Consider the following 18,972-nt stretch of genomic DNA (forward strand, 5'->3'; position numbering starts at 1 on the left):
AGATGGCAGAGTAGTCAAGTTATTTAAAAACCACAGATTTCTTTCTTGTTTCCAGAGCTGTACATGACACAATCTGATATTTCATTGCTCTTTTTCGAGGCTCCATCAGGATTATTTCGGTCCGTCTGCGTCTCTGAAGTCGACTCCTCCTCCTTCGTTCTGCCATTGATGGCGAAAGGATCAGGCGGTCTCCGAGGTTACTGTGACAGGAGTCTTTGTCTGTGTGGATTATTTTAGGAGGCCATCTTTTTTAGCAGCTCAGGGGTCAGAGGTCAGCTTCTCTGTCGTCTTTAGCCCACCCCTCCTGCACTTACACTCAGTGATTAGCCCACAGACACGGAAGCCCACAGACCAAATAAAATAAACAAACATCCTCAATACATCTGTAATGGGGCTGTGATTTACTTTCATTAATATTAGCTTGTATATCTGTTGTCATTTACTTTTCTATAAATGTATCAGTTGCAAAGTTGTAAATAATTGGCCATAAAAATCCTGTGCAAAACTTTATCAATGTTAAAATATTCTATATTCAATAGCGTCGTCTCCTATTCATTTCGTTTCATTTGTTTATTTCGAGCATTTACAGAATACATGCAAATTTAAAATTCCAAAATCATTAATCTACACTCGAAAAGGAGTGGGAAGAAGAAAAACTTATTTAATCCCACCCCCATTTTCATCATCAAATAACTTCACATAGTAAAATTTTAAATACTCAATTGTATTTATTATATTCTCAACTGTATTCTGTAATTTTATTTGTATTCTCAACTGTGTTCTATTTTAAAAGTCTAAGTTAAAAAAATCATTAACTAAAGCTTAAAAGATAGATCAGGGGTGTCAAACATGGGGCCCGGGGGCCAAATGAGGCCCGCTAAAGGGTCCAGTTCGGCCCCTGGGATGTTTTTGCCAAGTGCAAAAATTCCATAGTCTTGAATTGAATTAAGCAAAAAAAAATAATTTAGCTTGAATGAAGGAAAAAATCTTGAATTAAGCCAAAAAAAAAAAAAAAATCTTCAATTAGGTAAAAAAAAAATCTTCAATTAAGCCAAAAAAAAATCTCAAATTTAGCAAAAAATCTTGAATTAAGCCAAAAAAAAAAAAAATCTTCAGTTAAGTTAAAAAAAATCTTGAATTAAGCCAAAAAAAAAAAAAAATCTTCAATTCAGCCAAAAATAATCTCAAATTTAGCAAAAAATCTTTAATTAAGTAAAAAAAAAAAATTCTTCAATTAAGTTTAAAAAAATTTTTTTGAATTAAGACAAAAAAAATCTATAATTGAGTAAAAAAAATCTTCAATTAAGCAAAAAAAAAAAAAAAAAATCTCAAATTTAGCAAAAAAAATCTTGAATTAAGCAAAAAAAAAAAATTCTTCAGTTAAGTAAAAAAAAAATATTGAATTAAGCCAAAAAAAAAAAAAATTGAATCTTGAATTAAACCAAAAAAAAATCTTCAATTAAGTAAAAAAGTCTTGAATTAAGCCAAAAAAATCTAGAATAAACAACTTAATTTTATTTTTCTGTTTTAGTGCAAAAAATAACATTAAATTATAAAAATATTTACATTTCCAAACTATCCTGTGACAATAAAATGTGAATAACCTGAACAAATATGAACAACCTGAAACTTCTAAAGAAAATTAAGCACAATTTTAACAATTTTTCTTCCTGTTCCACAGTGTTTAGTGTCTTTGTAGATCTGATCCATAATGCACATGGAGAAATGATAAGTTGAGGCATAATATTGTTAAAATTGCACTAAATTTTCTTATGTTTTTTAATTTAAATTTCAGTTTTTTCATTTTTTTTTTTTGTTTGGATAATTTCTAAAAGTAAGTATTTTCATAATTTAATGTTTTTTTTTTTACACTAAAACAAAGACAAAAATTTGGAGTTGTCATTATTTATAGGTTATTATGTTATTATTTTTCTGGTCCGGCCCACTGCAGATCAAATTTAGCTGAATATGGCCCCTGAACTAAAATGAGTTTGACACCCCTGAGATAGATGCTATCATTCTAAATGCAAACTTTTACATGTAATTAAAGTTTTTTTTATGCTTGGACATGGACCACAAAGTGATTTTTGGTGTTTTGGTGATGAATAAAAACCCATGTTAACAAAAAGCCAGATTAATTATAAATAAAAGTGTTATTATAATTGTTTATTTCTACTGTTTTTTTTTTTTTGTTTGTTTTTTTTAAAATTTTCATTGTCTTTCACGTTTTTTCCATGTTTAATATGTAACTATGCTGCAGCCTGTAAAGTTGGATTACAATATTTATTTTACCTCAGTGTGATATATTGTTGATAGATGAAGTATAACTGGGATGTAATAACTGCACTATATAAAAAGGAATAAAAAGAGGAAAACTATTCCACTTTTACAGGTAAAAGTGTAAAAATACAGTTGTCTCATTTAATTAATCATCGTCTATTATTTATCAAAATTAACTAAATTAGGAAAAAAAAGGCTGATTAGAATTTTTTAAAGACCTAAAAAAAAAAAAACGGTTAAATAATTCTCATGTTTTAAAACCTCCAAACTATTTGGTTCATGTTACATCAGGTAAGTCAGAAGTGTGTGTTTGTTATTGCCTCATTGCATGATCACTTCCGTTCTATATTTAGCGGTTACATAATGTCAGTGTCTTTAACACGAACAGGTAATTAGTTAAAGCCTCAAACGCGCTGTGTCACTGAGTGCAGCGCTGTAACACGGCTTTAAAACCACAGACAGGTGACGAATTAAAAGGAAAAAAACAACAACATAAAGAATCTTCATTTGTGTTTATTCTTAAATGTTTGTACAGACAGAGAAGTGCAGACTCCTCCAGTAACATTTCATCACATGTTCCAAATGGAAAAGTTAGCAGTGAAACGTTGTGTCAAAAGGCGGTAAATACGGTATAAGGCTACAGCGGTGGATCCAAACACAGACATCTCCTGTACTAGTCATGTGCAAATATAACACCTGTACAAATCGACATGTACCAAAAAAGTGTGAGGGATCTACGATAAGTGATAAGATGTTGAGGTTACTGACTTTGTCCAGAAGTTTCCTTTCATTTGGACTTTTTAGCAACTGGGTCGCTGATCTTCTGTCCGGTCAGGAAGTGCCACACTCCTCCTCGGTAGAACTCATTTCCGAAAGAGTAGAGGAGAGCGTTGAAGATCGGGTTTGTCTTGGCGATGACAGGAAGCAACTGCAAGAAGAAACAAACACATACAACAGCTTTTAGGCTACGTTTAGACCGGTGTTTCTCAACAGGGGGCGTTTGGGACACCGCCGGGGGGTGTTTGGAACGAGAAAGCTGAGAAGGGGGGCGCTGAGACCAAAATGGGGGGGCGTTAGTTTGTATAATGCGTGGTACCGGTTTGACTTGACTCGACTCGGCTCGGCCTTTTAGCGTTTGATTCCAAAAAAGGACCTGGAATCTCGTACACAGTACTAGTTTTTTGGAATCACCTCCACCGAGGTTCCATACTAAACTGTGATGTATAACACTGCAGACCACTGATTGGGTGGGTGGGTGGCAAGAGGGTCATGATAACATAAAGGGGGGTTGCGAAACACTGGTTTAGACGGTAACGTTCTGAGCCAAAAACACAGAAGTGGTTTTGCATTCTCACTTTCAATTCCGTGTTTAGATGTAGGTTTTGGGGGACAATCTGCATGTGGACGGACACGCAAAAGTGTGTGAAATTTCCTATTTATCGATGTAGTATGCACACCAGGGGTCTAGGTGGTGTAGAACCCCCCACCCGAGATGGATGCTACCTATGCAGCGTATATAAGCTCGATCAGACCCCTGCTCAACAATTTGTTACAGAGCGCTATAGCTGCCCCTGTCGCAATTTCTTTTTTGGCTGGGAGGGGGGGGGGTGGCAAGAGGGTCATGATAACATAAAGGGGCGTTTGCTCAAAAAAGGTTGAGAAAACACTGGTTTAGACGTTTACATTCTACAACCGAAAACGCAAACGGTGTGTTCTCACTTTTAATTCTGCGTTTAGACGTACATTTTGGGGGAAAATCTGCATGCAGACGGACATACAAAAGTGTGTGAAATTTCCTATTTATCGATGTAGTACAGGGTGGGGAAGCAAAATTTACAATGAACATTTAGTTGTTTTTTTCTCAGCAGGCACTACATCAATTGTTTTGAAACCAAACATATATTGATGTCATAATCATACCTAACACTATTATCCATACCTTTTCAGAAACTTTTGCCCATATGAGTAATCAGGAAAGCAAACGTCAAAGAGTGTGTGATTTGCTGAATGCACTCGTCACACCAAAGGAGATTTCAAAAATAGTTGGAGTGTCCATAAAGACTGTTTATAATGGAAAGAAGAGAATGACTATGAGCAAAACTATTACGAGAAAGTCTGGAAGATACTATTAAAGAAGAATGGGAGAAGTTGTCACCCGAATATTTGAGGAACACTTGCGCAAGTTTCAGGAAGCGTGTGAAGGCAGTTATTGAGAAAGAAGGAGGACACATAGAATAAAAACATTTTCTATTATGTACATTTTCTTGTGGCAAATAAATTCTCATGACTTTCAATAAACTAATTGGTCATACACTGTCTTTCAATCCCTGCCTCAAAATATTGTAAATTTTGCTTCCCCACCCTGTATATATGCCAGGTGGCTAGGTGGCGTAGAACCTTTCTACTTCTCTTCCTGTTCTGTCCGAGTGCAAAATACAATCACAAAACAGTAAACAGAACATAGCGATTCACGACAATTGCTGTAACTCAGGACTCTTGGATGTAAATTAGAACGGCTAGGGCAACATAAAGGTCCGTTGCAGGGAAATAATCCGACATGTTGTTGTTTTCGTGTACCAGTGCGTGCCTGTGATGTAAACTGTACGCAACAAGAAAATGCAGTTTTGTGTTTTCAACCCTTTAGACCAGGGGTGTCAAACTCAGATCCTCAGGGGCCGGTATCCTGCATGTTTTAGATGTTTCCCTCTTCCAACACACCTGATTCAAATGATGAGCCTATCATCCAACTCTGCAGAAGCCTGATAACGACCGTCAGGTGTGCTGGAAGAGGGAAACATCTAAAACATGCAGGATACCGGCCCTCGAGGACCGGAGTTTGACACCTGTGCTTTAGACGGTGTTTTTAAGATCTCCACTCTGGAAGGTGGTTTCACGTTTTTGCGTCTTCAACCCCCAAAAATGCTGCTGCCGTCTAAACAAAAAGCACATCTGATAAAATATTTAGTCGTTTTCACCCAAGAGTGTTGTCATGTAAACCGGGCCTTAGTGAATGGTGGATCCTGGATCTGATTGTTGTACAAATCCATCCTCTTTTCCTGCATGTTGACTTCATTTGGCCTCAAACATGACCAGCACTCACCATTCGAAGCTTTGGAGATATGACTTTGACGTTCTCGAAGCAGGCGTAGATACACATGAGCACATAGGGGCCCCAGCACATCAGCATCACCCTCAACGGCAAACTGGTGTTGAACTGGAAAACACAAGAGCAGCACATCACAGCAGGGTCACTACAGGTTTCTACGAGTTACATTTAAGACTTTTGAAGACCTTTTTAAGACTGCTTAGAACAGAACTGAATGCCTATTTCATGGCCATACTGGCAAAAATTCATGACTGCTACTGTGTTTGTGTGTGTGTGTGTGTGTGTGTGTGTGTGTGTGTGTGTGTGTGTAGAGCAGGGGTGTCACACTCATTTTGGTTCAGGGGCCATATTTAGCCCAATTAAAGCTCAAGCGGGCCATACCAGTAAAATAATGACGTATACATAATGACAACTCCAAGTTTTTCTCTTTGTTTTAGTTCAAAATGTGTGAATGTGAGAACGAATGAATAATGGATGAATTATGCGAAGTGCTTTGGGTGCCCTGAAAAGCACTATAGAAATCTAATCCATTATTATTATCATTATAATTATTATTATTATTATTATTATTAATAAGCACCATTAAATTACACAAATATTTACATTTTACAAAAAAGATGTGAATAACCTGAAAAAACTGAAATTTCATTAGTAAAATGAGCACAATTTTAACAATATTATGCCTCTACTTATTATTTATACATGTACATTACACACAATGTTACACAAACATTTTGTAACAGGCAGAATATTGTCAAAAATGAAAGGAGAAATGCATAATAAGCATATTTCAAGTGAGTGGCACGTATTGAGAGAACCTACTTCCATGGAATACATAATTCTGAGGTAAGTTTTAATACAACGAATACATTTACATTCATGCAGCTGTTGTCTGACCAGTAATACCTACAAACTGTCATGACAATTTTATAATAGTGAGCCAATACTACTGATAGATTTTTGGGTAAAGTAAATAGAGTAGTCTTACATGTTACTGTTTCTAAAACAAGGCATTTTTTCTGGACTACTTAAAAAACAAAACAAAACAAAACAAAATAAAACAAAAAAAAAAAAAAAGCAAAAATTGAGAGTATACCCACTTCTCCAGGGACCACTACACCACTGGAACAGTGCAAAGTTACCAAGGGACAAGTTGCTGTCATATAAATTTATTATGTGATGTTTGTGTTATGCTTATCTTTGCTAAGTTGCTGTTTGTTGATCCGCGGTTCAGACTAAACTGTGACAGTCCTGACCTTCTTTGTTCAATTCCAGACAGATCTTTAGTTCAGCTATTGACAACACAAACTGTACAGAAAACAGAAGTGATCTGTGTTTTTACTGTGGCTGTTTTCTGTTTTGGCTAAAATTTACTTAGGGAGTCAAATGAGTGGCCATTTTTGTCAAACAAAAAAAAAAAAGTTTTAAGAAATGCATAGAACTGTGTTGAAATAATGCTCATACATTTGTGCACAGACTACTGATATTATTTGACAGTGGAAGCTCTATTTTCAGAAATATTGAATTTTGAATAGCACGTGTATGTGAAAACTTTTGCTGGTGGACGGACGTGACATTACCCATGATGCTCTGGTCAGTACCAGTACTTTATTAGTAATAAACTTATAGACTTACTATTGCAAATTCTCCTCTTATTCATAAATGTTAGTATTGTGGATCTAAAACAATAACAGCTGACACAAAAACACAAAATGTGGCAGTGGACGGATGTGACATGGTTGTTACAGATCCCATCATACTGATGCTCGGCAGCCATGTCACCGTTTACACTAATGATCCCTGTGCAAAAACTAGGATCAGAATTATTTATTGTATAGTTTATCATCATACGAAAGAGTAAATAACAATATAGAATTGTTATTTCTGTATAAAAATGCTTATTATTAGAAAACTTTTGATTTAAAAAGTGACGTGTGACATTCTTCATGTATGTATTGGCGTAACATAAGCAGGATGGTTCAGCACCATACTCCATATTGAACCTGTAAAAATAAAACATGTGATATGTAGGATAGAATCTTGTAAGAAAAACTAGGGGATCTAAAAGAATAGAATATTTGTTTTTCAGGTAAATTCAGTTAAAATATACCTTGGCCATTTGTGACATGAAAATATAGCATTAATTGTGATGAAATCGGACATTTTTGACCTGAAAACATAGTTCATATGACCATCAACATGTTGCAACAGAATTGAAATCCTGTACATTTGCATAACTTGCATTTACCAACACAAAGTTCCTTTAGGGATTCACTTATATTGATTTCTTATGCACAAAGACAGAAATAAGACCTCTAAGCAAAATTTAAAAACAGAGCTAAGAAGAAATGTACATGATCAGAACATGTCAAATCACCAAATTCACATAACCGCTTTGGATGCACTTAAAATATTTTGGCATTGACCTAATTTAGTTAAAAGGATCGTGAGGAATCATCTTATCATTCAAAACCTGTTTTTGATGAGAGTCCATCTTTTTATCAGACTAGATTTGTTGTCATGTGTTGGCAGTGACTCATCCATTACATGTGAGAATTACACATTATCACTGCATGTGATGGAGTAAGAGTATTTCAAATCACTCCACTGAAATTACATAACCATTTAACATCGATGATGGACTTTGACAGTCTGATATCTGCCTCAGACAGATCAACAAACAGCTGCTTTTCAATCCGACAAAGATACCTTCCACCTTTCAACACATTTTTTTCCATCAAGTTTTAGTTAGTTAAAACCAGGTTTCAGGGAATCAAATAACACGTCTGAGGCTACAAGGCTCAAAAACTTTGCAGAGTAGAATGAATAAAAGTTTACATTTACTGGAGCATTCTGTTGGGTTTCTGTAAATTGGCTTGAGCGTCTGGTTTCGACCAGCTCTATACGATAACTTTTGTTATGACTTTTTTTATTCACTGTGCTTTTAGTCTACTGTACAGAACTTTGGTCCACTGTGGTTGTTTTAAAGTGCTTTATAAATAAAGTTGGATTGGATGATTTGGTGCCATATAAATACAGTTTTTACCCACAGGCCATCAGGCTTCTTAATGAATCACTTAAACATGCCCCACGCAACACAAGCACATACTGATGCACTGAACACTTTACTGCTGGTTTTAATTGTTTTAATTGTTTTAATTTTTTATAGTTGATTGCATTATTGCTATTGTTTCTCCTATTCTTATTCTTTTTTAGTGTGTTGTGTTTTTAGGGAGATGAACAGAATAAGAATTTCATTGCATAGTATAACTACCTGTTTTTGCTGTGCATGTGACAATAAAAACTCTTGAATCTTGAAATACTAGAAAAGCAATCGGAGAGCACAGACCTCCACCAAGGCAGATCAGCCCCCTCCAAGATCACCACCAAAATTTAATCATTTGTTCCTTGTGCCAGTATCAACATTTCCTGAAAAGTTCACCAAAATTCTTCCATAACTTTTCAAGTTATCTTGCTAACAGAAAAACAAACAAACAAGCCCCTCCCCCCCCTCAGTCACCATCAAAATTTAATCATTTGTTCCACGTACCACTATCAATATTTCCTGAAAATTTCATCAAAATCCATCCAGAAGTTTTTGAGTTATCTTGCCAACAGACAAACCCCGATGAAAACATAACCTCTGCCGTTCCTTGGCTGAGATAAAAATTTGATTGATTGCCTCTTGGGATGGAACAATTACCGGTATAACGATAAACCGTGGTAAAATTGCAGACGGTTACTATTACCGTTTAAATTCTAATTATCATGATAACTGTGCTTGATTACCGCACTTTTAGGGGAGAAAATGCCTATGTAAAGATATGCTTTAATGTCAAATATTTGAGTATAGTTTTAATTATTAGAATTGTAATTGTATATACCGAATATTTGGAACCAATATTCACTTTTAAAGTCTTTGAAAAGGTTCGTTAAGCATCTTTGTGTTATATATGCAATAAATTATTTACATTTTCCAAGTCGGATTTTATATATTTTTTGTGTGTTTTTTGTCCTTTTGTGTTGATATAGTAGGTTAAAGTAAAAAAAAAATAGGCAGTTGATATAAATGAAGTTGTGCTGGAAAAAAAACACACCAAACATGGGTATAGTAAACATTTGTTTATATAGTATATAAAGGCAAAATTAAAAGTACTGAAAAATGGCCAAAATAGGTTCAGACCACTAAGGGTTAATATTTGAATGTTTCTGCCAACAGAAGATACATTGTGCCTATTATTTTATTTTATTTTATTATTTTTTTTTAAAAATACAACTTGGTTAAATTATTTCAGTGTGTGTATTAGTACTTTTTGAGCATTTTGAGCACAATTTCAATAATACCGCGATAATAATGATAACTGTGATAATTTTGGTCACAATAACCATGATATGAAATTTTCATATCATTACGTCCCTAATTGCCTCAAAGTTAGTAGATCATTAATGCATTTTCCCAAAACTAATCACATATCCACATCTCAAACAAATTACTCTTAAAACAGAAGGAGTTTGTATACCTTGTGGTTATGGATCTTCTTAAAGTGTTTGTGGATTGAATCGTAACATGACAACATGGTGATGGATGGGAACGTCAGATAAAGCACCACCAGAGTCAGCATGTAGGTGATGTAGTCCCTGATAGAAGACGACAAAAAGAAAACAAGGAAATTAATCAGTGTTAGGAAAAAAAAAATGGCTCCAATAAATTCAACTGCTTCCTTCAAATATTTTAACTAACATTAAACTTTAAAAGGCGGGTCATTCCATATGAAATCAACAGATTTTAAGAAAATTTCCCACCTGACCCTCTCAGATTTTTCTTAAATTTTACATACTTATAGAATATTATATATAATGGGAAAATCCAAAATTTCAAGGCTTAATTGTAAATAGTTCCAAAGTTATGACTATTTGAAGTAGGTAGGGGGTACCCTAAAATTGCGACCAAAATTAAGACTTGAAATTTTCGGCTATTTTAAGACTTGAAATTTTCGGCTATTTTCATGCTTCTATAACTTCTGAACAACAAGAGCTAGAGGTCTGAAATTTTCAGAATCATTTCACAGGAATCTATAGTCCTAAGAAATGGGAAAATATTTACTTAAAATTTATAATTGCATGTTACAGAGAATGCCAAACTTGAGATTTTATCCATCGTAAACTTCTAAAATGCTACATTTGGCCACTCATTACACAAAAACTAATCATCATATTCATTAGAAATTTTATGTGCTATATCTTGGCTACTTTAGGAATGGATCTGTGTAAAATGAAGGTCCTATGTTATGTTATGTATGATACATGAACAGCTGAAAATCAAAAATATCTGTCCGACCTTCAGATTCAAGTGTCAATATCAGCATGTGGGATAGGTAGGATCACAAAATAAAAGACACCATGTGAAAGGACAGGAATTGCTCTAAATTTCGACACCAAGCACAACTTGCTTCTATAAATCCCATATTTTAGCCAAAAACGTCCATATTTAATTTCAACATTTAACATAGAAGAATTTATAGAAGCATGTTGTGCTTGGTGTCAAAATTTAAAAGTAAAAGACACCATGTGAAAGGACAGGAATTGCCCTAAATTTTGACACCAAGCACAACTTGCTTTTATAAATCCTTCAATGTTAAATGTCCAAATTAAATATTGACGTTTTTGCCCCCATATTTTAGCCATAAATGGCTAAAATAATGCTAAAAGCCATAAATGGCTAAAAAATGGCAGGATCACTACATTGAGCCATAAATGGCTAAAATATGTCAATATGTGTCAAAAGTTAGGGCAATTCCTGTACTCTCACATGGTGTCTTTTATTTTGTGATAGTATATCCCACATGCTGATATTGACCTTTGAATCCGAAGGTCGGACAGATATTTTTGATTTTCAGCTGTTCATATATCATACATAACATAACATAGGACCTTCATTTTACACAGATCCATTCCCTAAATAGCCAAGATATAGCACATAAAATTTCTAATGAATATGATGATTAGTTTTTGTGTAGTGAGTGGCCAAAAGTAGCATTTTAGAAGTTCGCGATGGATAAAATCTCAAGTTTGTCATTCTCTGTAACATGCAATTATAAATTTTAAGTAAATATTTTCACATTTCTTAGGACTATAGATTCCTGTGAAATGATTCTGAAAACTTCAGACCTCTAGCTCTTGTTGTTCAGAAGTTATAGAAGCCTGAAAATAGCCGAAAATTTCAAGTCTTAATTTTGGTTGCAATTTTAGGGTACCCTCTACCTACTTCAAATGGTCATAACTTTGGAACTATTTACAATTAAGCCTTGAAATTTTGGATTTTTCCACCATACACACTGTACTAGAAGTGTGTAAAAATTTTGCAAAATCTGAGAGGGTCAGGTGGGGACCACTTGATGAAATTAGGAACTTGTCTAAGAATCCCAGTTACAGTTGTTTTTCTAACCGTACCTGTCTCCTCTGGTGTAGTCCAGTGTACAACATGTCCTCATCGGCTCAAAGTCGTAGACGCCCCATCCGGTGAGAGGAACGGCAGCCCAGAAGATCGACAGAACCCAGATGATGCCACTCATCGTCAAGGTAGTGCTCCAGAAGAGTTTCTGTCCTGCAGGAAAAACAAGGATTTGAGCACCAGGTCTTACCAAATTTTGCACAAAATATATAAAGTTCACTGTTTTTTTTTGAACGTCCTGGAAAGATGACACAGTCTGGAGAAAGACCAAATGAAATGATGAATAAATGATGTGAAGTACTTGTATGATTATGAGTTTTAGCTTCATTATGAGGTTACAAACCTAAATCCATCCAATACTTATTTAGTTTTATTCTATTTCTACCTCAAGTTTATTTTCCAATAGTTCCAAAGGTGACTGAAGTCATTTCTGAGCATTTTTCAGATAGTCAACATTAGACTTTGGAAGTAGTTTAGTAAAGCTATAAAACATGGGTTATTTTCAGCTGGATTTAGATAAATGTTAAGGTGTTCCAAAGGTTGTTTTAAAGTGGTTCTATGTACTATTGATATTTCAAACTCTCACCAGCAGTGGGAAGTCATGTACCAGAACACACTTAAAACTACCAAAACCACCAACAAATCAATGCTAGGTATCCACAGACTGTATCAGTCACTGAATAAAAAATAAAGCTCATTGTTTACACACATCTGTATTATGGTATCATCAAGTTTTTGTTCTTTAAACTAAAACTCATAGTTGCTTATTTTAACAGTTGGTCAAAATAACATTGTGTATTAAAAACTTGTGCTGCTTCAGCTGATAGTTTACATTATAGCTCTGTTAGCTTAGCTCTGTTAGCTTAGCTCTACTTTTCGACAGAAAACACCCACAGTAAAACCACAGATCACCTCTGTTTTCTGTACAGTTTGTATTGTCAATAGCTTTACTAAAGATTTTTTGGAAATCCATCAAACAAGGTCAGAACTGTCATAGCACAAACATCACATCTATACTCAGTGCCAATGAAAACGCAACACTTGAATGTGTTTTATTGTTCCTGAGCTGCATCAGTATGTTTCAGTTTCACCTGTATAAGATAATCCCAGACAATTCCTTAACAACCTGAGACGGGTTGAGCTATCGTCACGCTTGAATGAACTTGTCTGCCTTCATAAGATTTGTTTTTCTCATTGCTCAGCAATGAACTGCTCAACTTAAGGAACTGTGATCAGTTAAGGAGTGGTCATGTTCTGTATATAAAGGTAAACTGAAAAGCACCAAAATCATTTGCAATAACTCAGCGATGCCTAGACTGACATGTGACCACAGATGCCATGCTATGGGGCTCCTGGAGGCCGAAATCTCTGCTCGGCAGGTGGCGCGCCGTTTTGGATGCAATGTGTCCACCATAGTCAGGATGCAACAGAGGCATGAAGAAACTGGACAACTGCAGACAGACCTCGCCCTGGACGAGCACGTGTGACCACGCCACAGCAGGATCGCTACATTGAGCTGCAGCACCTCCAGGACCGCTTTGTGACTTTTGGTTTTGGGGGTCCTTGAGTTTCTTTCTTTATCCTTATTTTTTGTCAACAAATTTGGATGTGATTTTTTATTTTTACTGTATAGAAATGGCCTATGATTAATTCCAAAGAGCTTATGGACTAAAAATCCTCATCGATTTAAAAAAAAATATAAGAATCTTCAAGTGTTGCGTTTTCATTGGCACTGAGTATATATTATAAAAGGGAAGTGGACTGTGTGTCTTGGGCATCACACAAAATCTGGAAAGAGCTGACTGCTGCAGTTTGGCATACTAGTGAAAATGGCAAGTTGGTAGGACCAATATTTTGGGAGATGTTAGTACTTTTGGAATACAATGGCCTCCCAATCATCATTGAAAGTGGGTTACATAGCAAAGGATAAACAATAGGGCCATGTTGCCATGGTGTCAAAATTGATGTGTATAAACATGCCAGCTGAGAGGTTATTCAACTGAAAAAGCCAGTGGAATTTACCAAGAAATTAAAGGAATGAACTGTATGAGAGGATTTTGAACTCGTGGTTCTAAACAGGTCAACGCATTAGTAATAACTTTAAATCTTCATAAGCCTCATAATAAAACTCACTCGCATAGAAGAAAAGCTTTGAACTCCCTTCTTTCCTATGTCCAGTGGTGAAACCAACAGTGCTTCTAGCTTTTATCACTTTGTTCCTTTCTTTGATTCATCTTCTCATCTTTATTTTGACCTTGACATTGGTCCCTCTAGTGGTCACATACATTCACAGTGTCGCAACAGCTCGTGGCTGTGAATGAATTCAGTTGAATCTCTTTAATACAGTACACTGACACCTCTGACATAAAGTCATTCTAGACAATCTAATGTTACTTTAACAATTTGTACAAATATTTTACAGTGTAAAATACACATAGATGTTTTAGTGGCATTTATGTGGTTGTAAACAGCTTGAGGTGATGGAGTAAAGTAGTTACAGGATGTGCAACTGATAATGGTCATTCTAAGGCGTTTTTTTCCTGAGTTGGTAAAATAAGACTATGAACTCCAACAATGCTCATTTTGTCAGTGTTTTTGTATAAGGTCATAAACAGTTTTGGGTGGTTCAAACAGTATTAGGGAACATGTTTAAATGTGATTCAAGTGCTCTCTAAGGCTTTTGTACTGATATAATATACTACACTACATTGTTCTGTATGTACTTGGTCTGACATTATTCTATGTTCCCAGAGGTTCCGTTGAAATCACAGCTGGTCTATATTTTTTTCTAAAGCTTCAGTGCATTTGAATAGGATCAAGTTCAGCCATTCCGTGTAAACCTGTACTCACTTGTGCAGTATTGATGATATCTGTCCCAAGCGATAGCAGCCATAAAACTGATAGAGGCTAGGACCGATATCATCCCCTGGAAACCATGCATGGAGCATCCCTCTTGACCAAAAGGCCAATATCTGGAGAAAAAAAGAGAAACCAGTGCAAAGAAATAGAAATGTCACTGGTTCCCATCATTATACAAACATATTTGATTATGAAGCTTGCGTGGCTGCAGTTGTTATCCCTTTAACCCTGTCATGCATAGTGGTCACTACAGTGGACAGTTATTCTTCAGCTGTTCTATTGTGTATTCATGGATTTTGTTGATTTAGTTTCATATCAGCCAACACAGTGGACACTTATGCACCATCCCATACACTGACATTCATACAATTACTGTAACTTTTCTGTTCTTGATAAACCTGATCGGCACTAACATGTATGAGTGTAAATCATTTGCTAATTGTTATTAGCCTGTAATTAACAGTTTTCTGAAACAAAAAGTTTTTTTTTTTGTTTTCATATCCTCCTGAGACCCAGCAATGCATTTTGTCCTCTATAGGGGACAAAAGTTTGGCAGTTTTACTTAAATGCTGTCCATTGCAAAGGACATTCCACTAAAAAAATCAATCAATAAATAAAAATGATTTTAAAAATGTGTCTGAATAAACTGTTGCATTATACAGTTTCCAATCAAGACAATTTTTTAGTGTAAAAAAAGCTAAAATTGTCAATTTCCTGGGTCTCAGGAGGATATTATCTTCATGAAATGAGTAATAACTAATATCAGAGTATGATAAAATGTGAGAAAACATCAGATTAGCAGCATTAAAAAAATTTGTCATTTCATAGTTTTCACAATGAGTTTTAAATACATGTTTCTTTGCCTCAAAAATTAAATGCATGGTGTCCAGCTGAGTGGACATTTTTGTAACACCATGAAAAATAGGTTCATAAGAAAAAAAAATTCAATTGCATTGTTTTTTTCATGCCTAAAGAGGAATAAAAACACTCAAGAAAAAAATATTGACTAAGGTTCTCATAATTCATGTATGAAAGGGTTAATATAAAGTCTGTTCTGTACCTCAGATAACTGGCGTACGCTGCCGTTAGTCCGTTAATATTCAGACTGAGGTCGGCAATAGCCAGATTGAACACGAAGAAGTTACTGGGAGTCCGCATCTCCTTCACTGTGAGGAATGCTACGATGGAGATGGCATTGAGGAAGAATCCAACCATACCTGCAAAAAAGACACAAAAAAACCTCACTCTGTTACATATGCAGTCACGGAAAAAATTATTAGACCATCAAAAGTCATCAAAAACAATGGTTATGCAATCCAGTACTAACTCCTGTGTGTATCATGTGACTAAAACAGACAGAAAAGAAAACATGGAATGCCTAAAAGCACTGTTTTTGTCAGTACAATGCCATAGATATTGATGCAAGAACTTAAAAGATTTTGGTTATTATCAAGAAAACATGGAAAATGCATAGATATCTGCTCTGAAATTAAACTCTTATGAGCTATTTTTAGAGCTGCAACTGATTAATCGACTCAAAGTGATAAAAAAAAAAAAAAATAATTCAACCACAGTTCTCCTGAATCAAAGCTTTATTTTCTTCTTTTCTCTGCTGTTAAACATTGGTTCCACTGTTTTGTTTCACACGGACGCTTATTGTGACGCACACAGAAGATTCAACTCAGGAAAACTACAATAGAATATCTCCCTTCAGTTAATTCGAGTCGATTAATCGAATCGTGACTTTTTGCATTGACTTCAAGCACGTAGTCGATTAATCGGTTGCAGCTTTAGCTATTTTTGTTGTTATCATTATATTTGTCCAAACAAATGTACCTTTAGTTGTACCAGGCATTAAAATGAACAAGAAATTGAAGAAAACAAGGGGTGGTCTAATAATTTTTCTGCCACTGTATTTAATGTCCATAAAAAACGGAGAAACTGCATTTTATCGGAATTATTTACATGTATTGATAGAATTAGTGGTTCATAAGTCATTAACTGTATATTAATTATTCCGAACTTTAGCTTACTTGTTTGTTCTCTTACTTCTTTCTTTCTTTTATTTTATTTTACATTAAACTCTTATGAGCTATTTTTGTTGTCATCATTATATTTATTCAAACAAATGTACCTTTACTTGTACCAGGCATTAAAATGAACCAGAAATTGAAGAAAACAAGTGGTGGTCTAATAATTTTTCTGCTACTGTATTTAATGTCCATAAAAAACAGAGAAACTGCATTTTATCTGAATTATTTACATGTATTGATAGAAATAAGTCATAAGTCATCAAGTGTATATTATTTACTCCAAACGTTAGCTTACTTGTTTATTCTCTTACTTCTTTCTTTTCTTTTCTTTTCTTTACTGTTAAACTCTTATGAACTATTTTTGTTGTTATCATTATATTTATCCAAACAAATGTACTTTTACTTGTACCAGGCATTAAAATAAACAAGAAATTGAAGAAAAAAAGGGTGGTCTAATAATTTTTTCCACGACTGTAGACTAAAGTCATGTGACCTGCAGATATCCTTCAATGCAACAGGACTTTATTAGAAAGATCTAGAGTCATTTAATCAATTATGAGTAATATGGAACATTAAAACTCTAAATATATCACTTTAATTCTGGCTGAGAAAATGCAGCCACAAATATAGGCGCATAACAAAGGTCAAAGTTCAAATTCCAGATTAAATAAATAAATAAATAAATAAATAAATAATAAATAAACACTCTCAGTCCAAACTTGCCTACATGAATAATACATAAATCTTTCAATATCCACAAATATTTCTCTTTTCCAACTGATTTTTAAAGACTTTTTTTTTTTTTTTTTTTTTTATGAACTATCCCTTTAAACTGGAAAACATGTTTTGTTGCGTGGTGCGTTCACGTACCTCCAACCAGAAGCCCAGAGCCGAATGTAAACATATCAAACTCGGTGAATCCCTCCGGTAACGTATACGCTCCCATGTTGAATGCACAAATTAAACTTTGCACTAAAAAAAAGACAAGTCCTTTTCCTTTTCTTTTTTCTTTTCTTTTCTTTTTTCTTTTCTTTTCTTTTTTTTTACTGTTGTTGATCAGTTGTGCACCAGCGTCTCCGTCCAAATGCCTCCTTATAAAGGCTCTTTCACGTGAAAAAGCATAAAGAGATTTATCGGAGTAAACCCCTGCTACAATCCTCTGTGGAATGTCTTAATTCGCACTCTCTCCAACTTTCTACCGGTTTGTGGCCTCGGCACTTTTGCGCATTTGCTGCAGAACTTGGATGCGCAGGTTTGCGTCTTTGCGGGATTTGGCGAAGGTTTATGTCCGGTAGAAGACAAAAAAAAAAAAAAAAAAAAACACTGGCCGGAAGAGGACAAAGTCTTCCTTCAGGTCATGTAAAGATAAAGGAACAGAAAGGAAACATGGGAAATGATGTCTTTACGCAATGTGATTGGATGGGATTGAGTTAAAGGTTTTTAATCTGCGCATGAACAGGAGGCCTTTGAACCATTTCATTTACACCAGAGCTGTCAAACTCATTTTAGTTCACTTCCACATTCAGCTAAATTTGATCTGCAGTGGGCCAAACCAGTGAAATAATAACATAATAATATACAAATATTGTCAACTCCAAACTTTCCTCTATGTTTCAGAGCGAAAAAAGTAAAATTACATACAAACTATCCTTTAAAACAATGCAAATAACATAATCAAACTAAAATTTCTTAAGAAAAATAAGTGCAATTTTAACAATCTTATGCTCCAATTTATCATTTACATATGTGTATTACAACTTACACATCACAGTGGATCTACAAATACCTGAAACATTTAATAACAGATGTTATTAAAATTGCACTTAAATCTCTTAAGACATTTCAGGTTGTTCACATTTATTCAGGTTATTCGTGTTATTTGTGAAATGCTACTTTGTTTTATTGTAAATACAGTAAAATTACATGAAAATTTTTGCATTTATGAAGACAAAATTTTTGAGTTGTCATCATTTATAGGTTATTTTGATAGTATTTTACTGGTCTGAACCACTTGAAATTGAACTGGTCTGAATGTGGAACCTGAGCTAAAATGATTATTATCTGAGTATAATTTTTGCATTTTACAAATTCATCCCATGGACTGGACTGGACCCTTTGGTGGGCTGGATTTGGCCCCCGGGCTGCATGTTTGACACTCCTGATTTGCACCATGGGTCAGCAAATGTATTATTATTATTATTATTATTATTATTATTATTATTGTTATTATTATTAATATTATT

General features: G+C 34.7%; 1 protein-coding gene across 4 annotated transcripts in view; it reads right to left on the reverse strand.

Moving 5' to 3' along the window:
• Window positions 1-18,972, reverse strand: part of rgrb (retinal G protein coupled receptor b) — a 53,034-nt gene that overhangs the window by 20,280 nt on the left and 13,782 nt on the right. For 2 of the 4 annotated variants that reach the window (XR_003934109.1, XR_003934110.1), the window contains exons 2-8: window positions 17,600-17,719; window positions 15,757-15,913; window positions 14,688-14,809; window positions 11,837-11,990; window positions 9,907-10,024; window positions 5,381-5,494; window positions 2,991-3,208 (exon numbers count right to left, since the gene is read on the reverse strand). Coding sequence is in view for 2 of the 4 variants with exons in the window: in XM_030122306.1 (XP_029978166.1) it covers window positions 3,068-3,208; window positions 5,381-5,494; window positions 9,907-10,024; window positions 11,837-11,990; window positions 14,688-14,809; window positions 15,757-15,913; window positions 17,600-17,675 (882 nt within the window). In the remaining 2 variants the exon portion in view is untranslated. Of the gene's footprint in view, window positions 1-2,773; window positions 3,209-5,380; window positions 5,495-9,906; window positions 10,025-11,836; window positions 11,991-14,687; window positions 14,810-15,756; window positions 15,914-17,599; window positions 17,731-18,972 lie in introns of those variants that run through there. The other 2 variants (XM_030122306.1, XM_030122307.1) reach the window with 2 other exon arrangements.

This window comes from Sphaeramia orbicularis, chromosome 19 (assembly GCF_902148855.1).
Source record: "Sphaeramia orbicularis chromosome 19, fSphaOr1.1, whole genome shotgun sequence".
Taxonomy (NCBI): Eukaryota; Metazoa; Chordata; class Actinopteri; order Kurtiformes; family Apogonidae; genus Sphaeramia; species Sphaeramia orbicularis.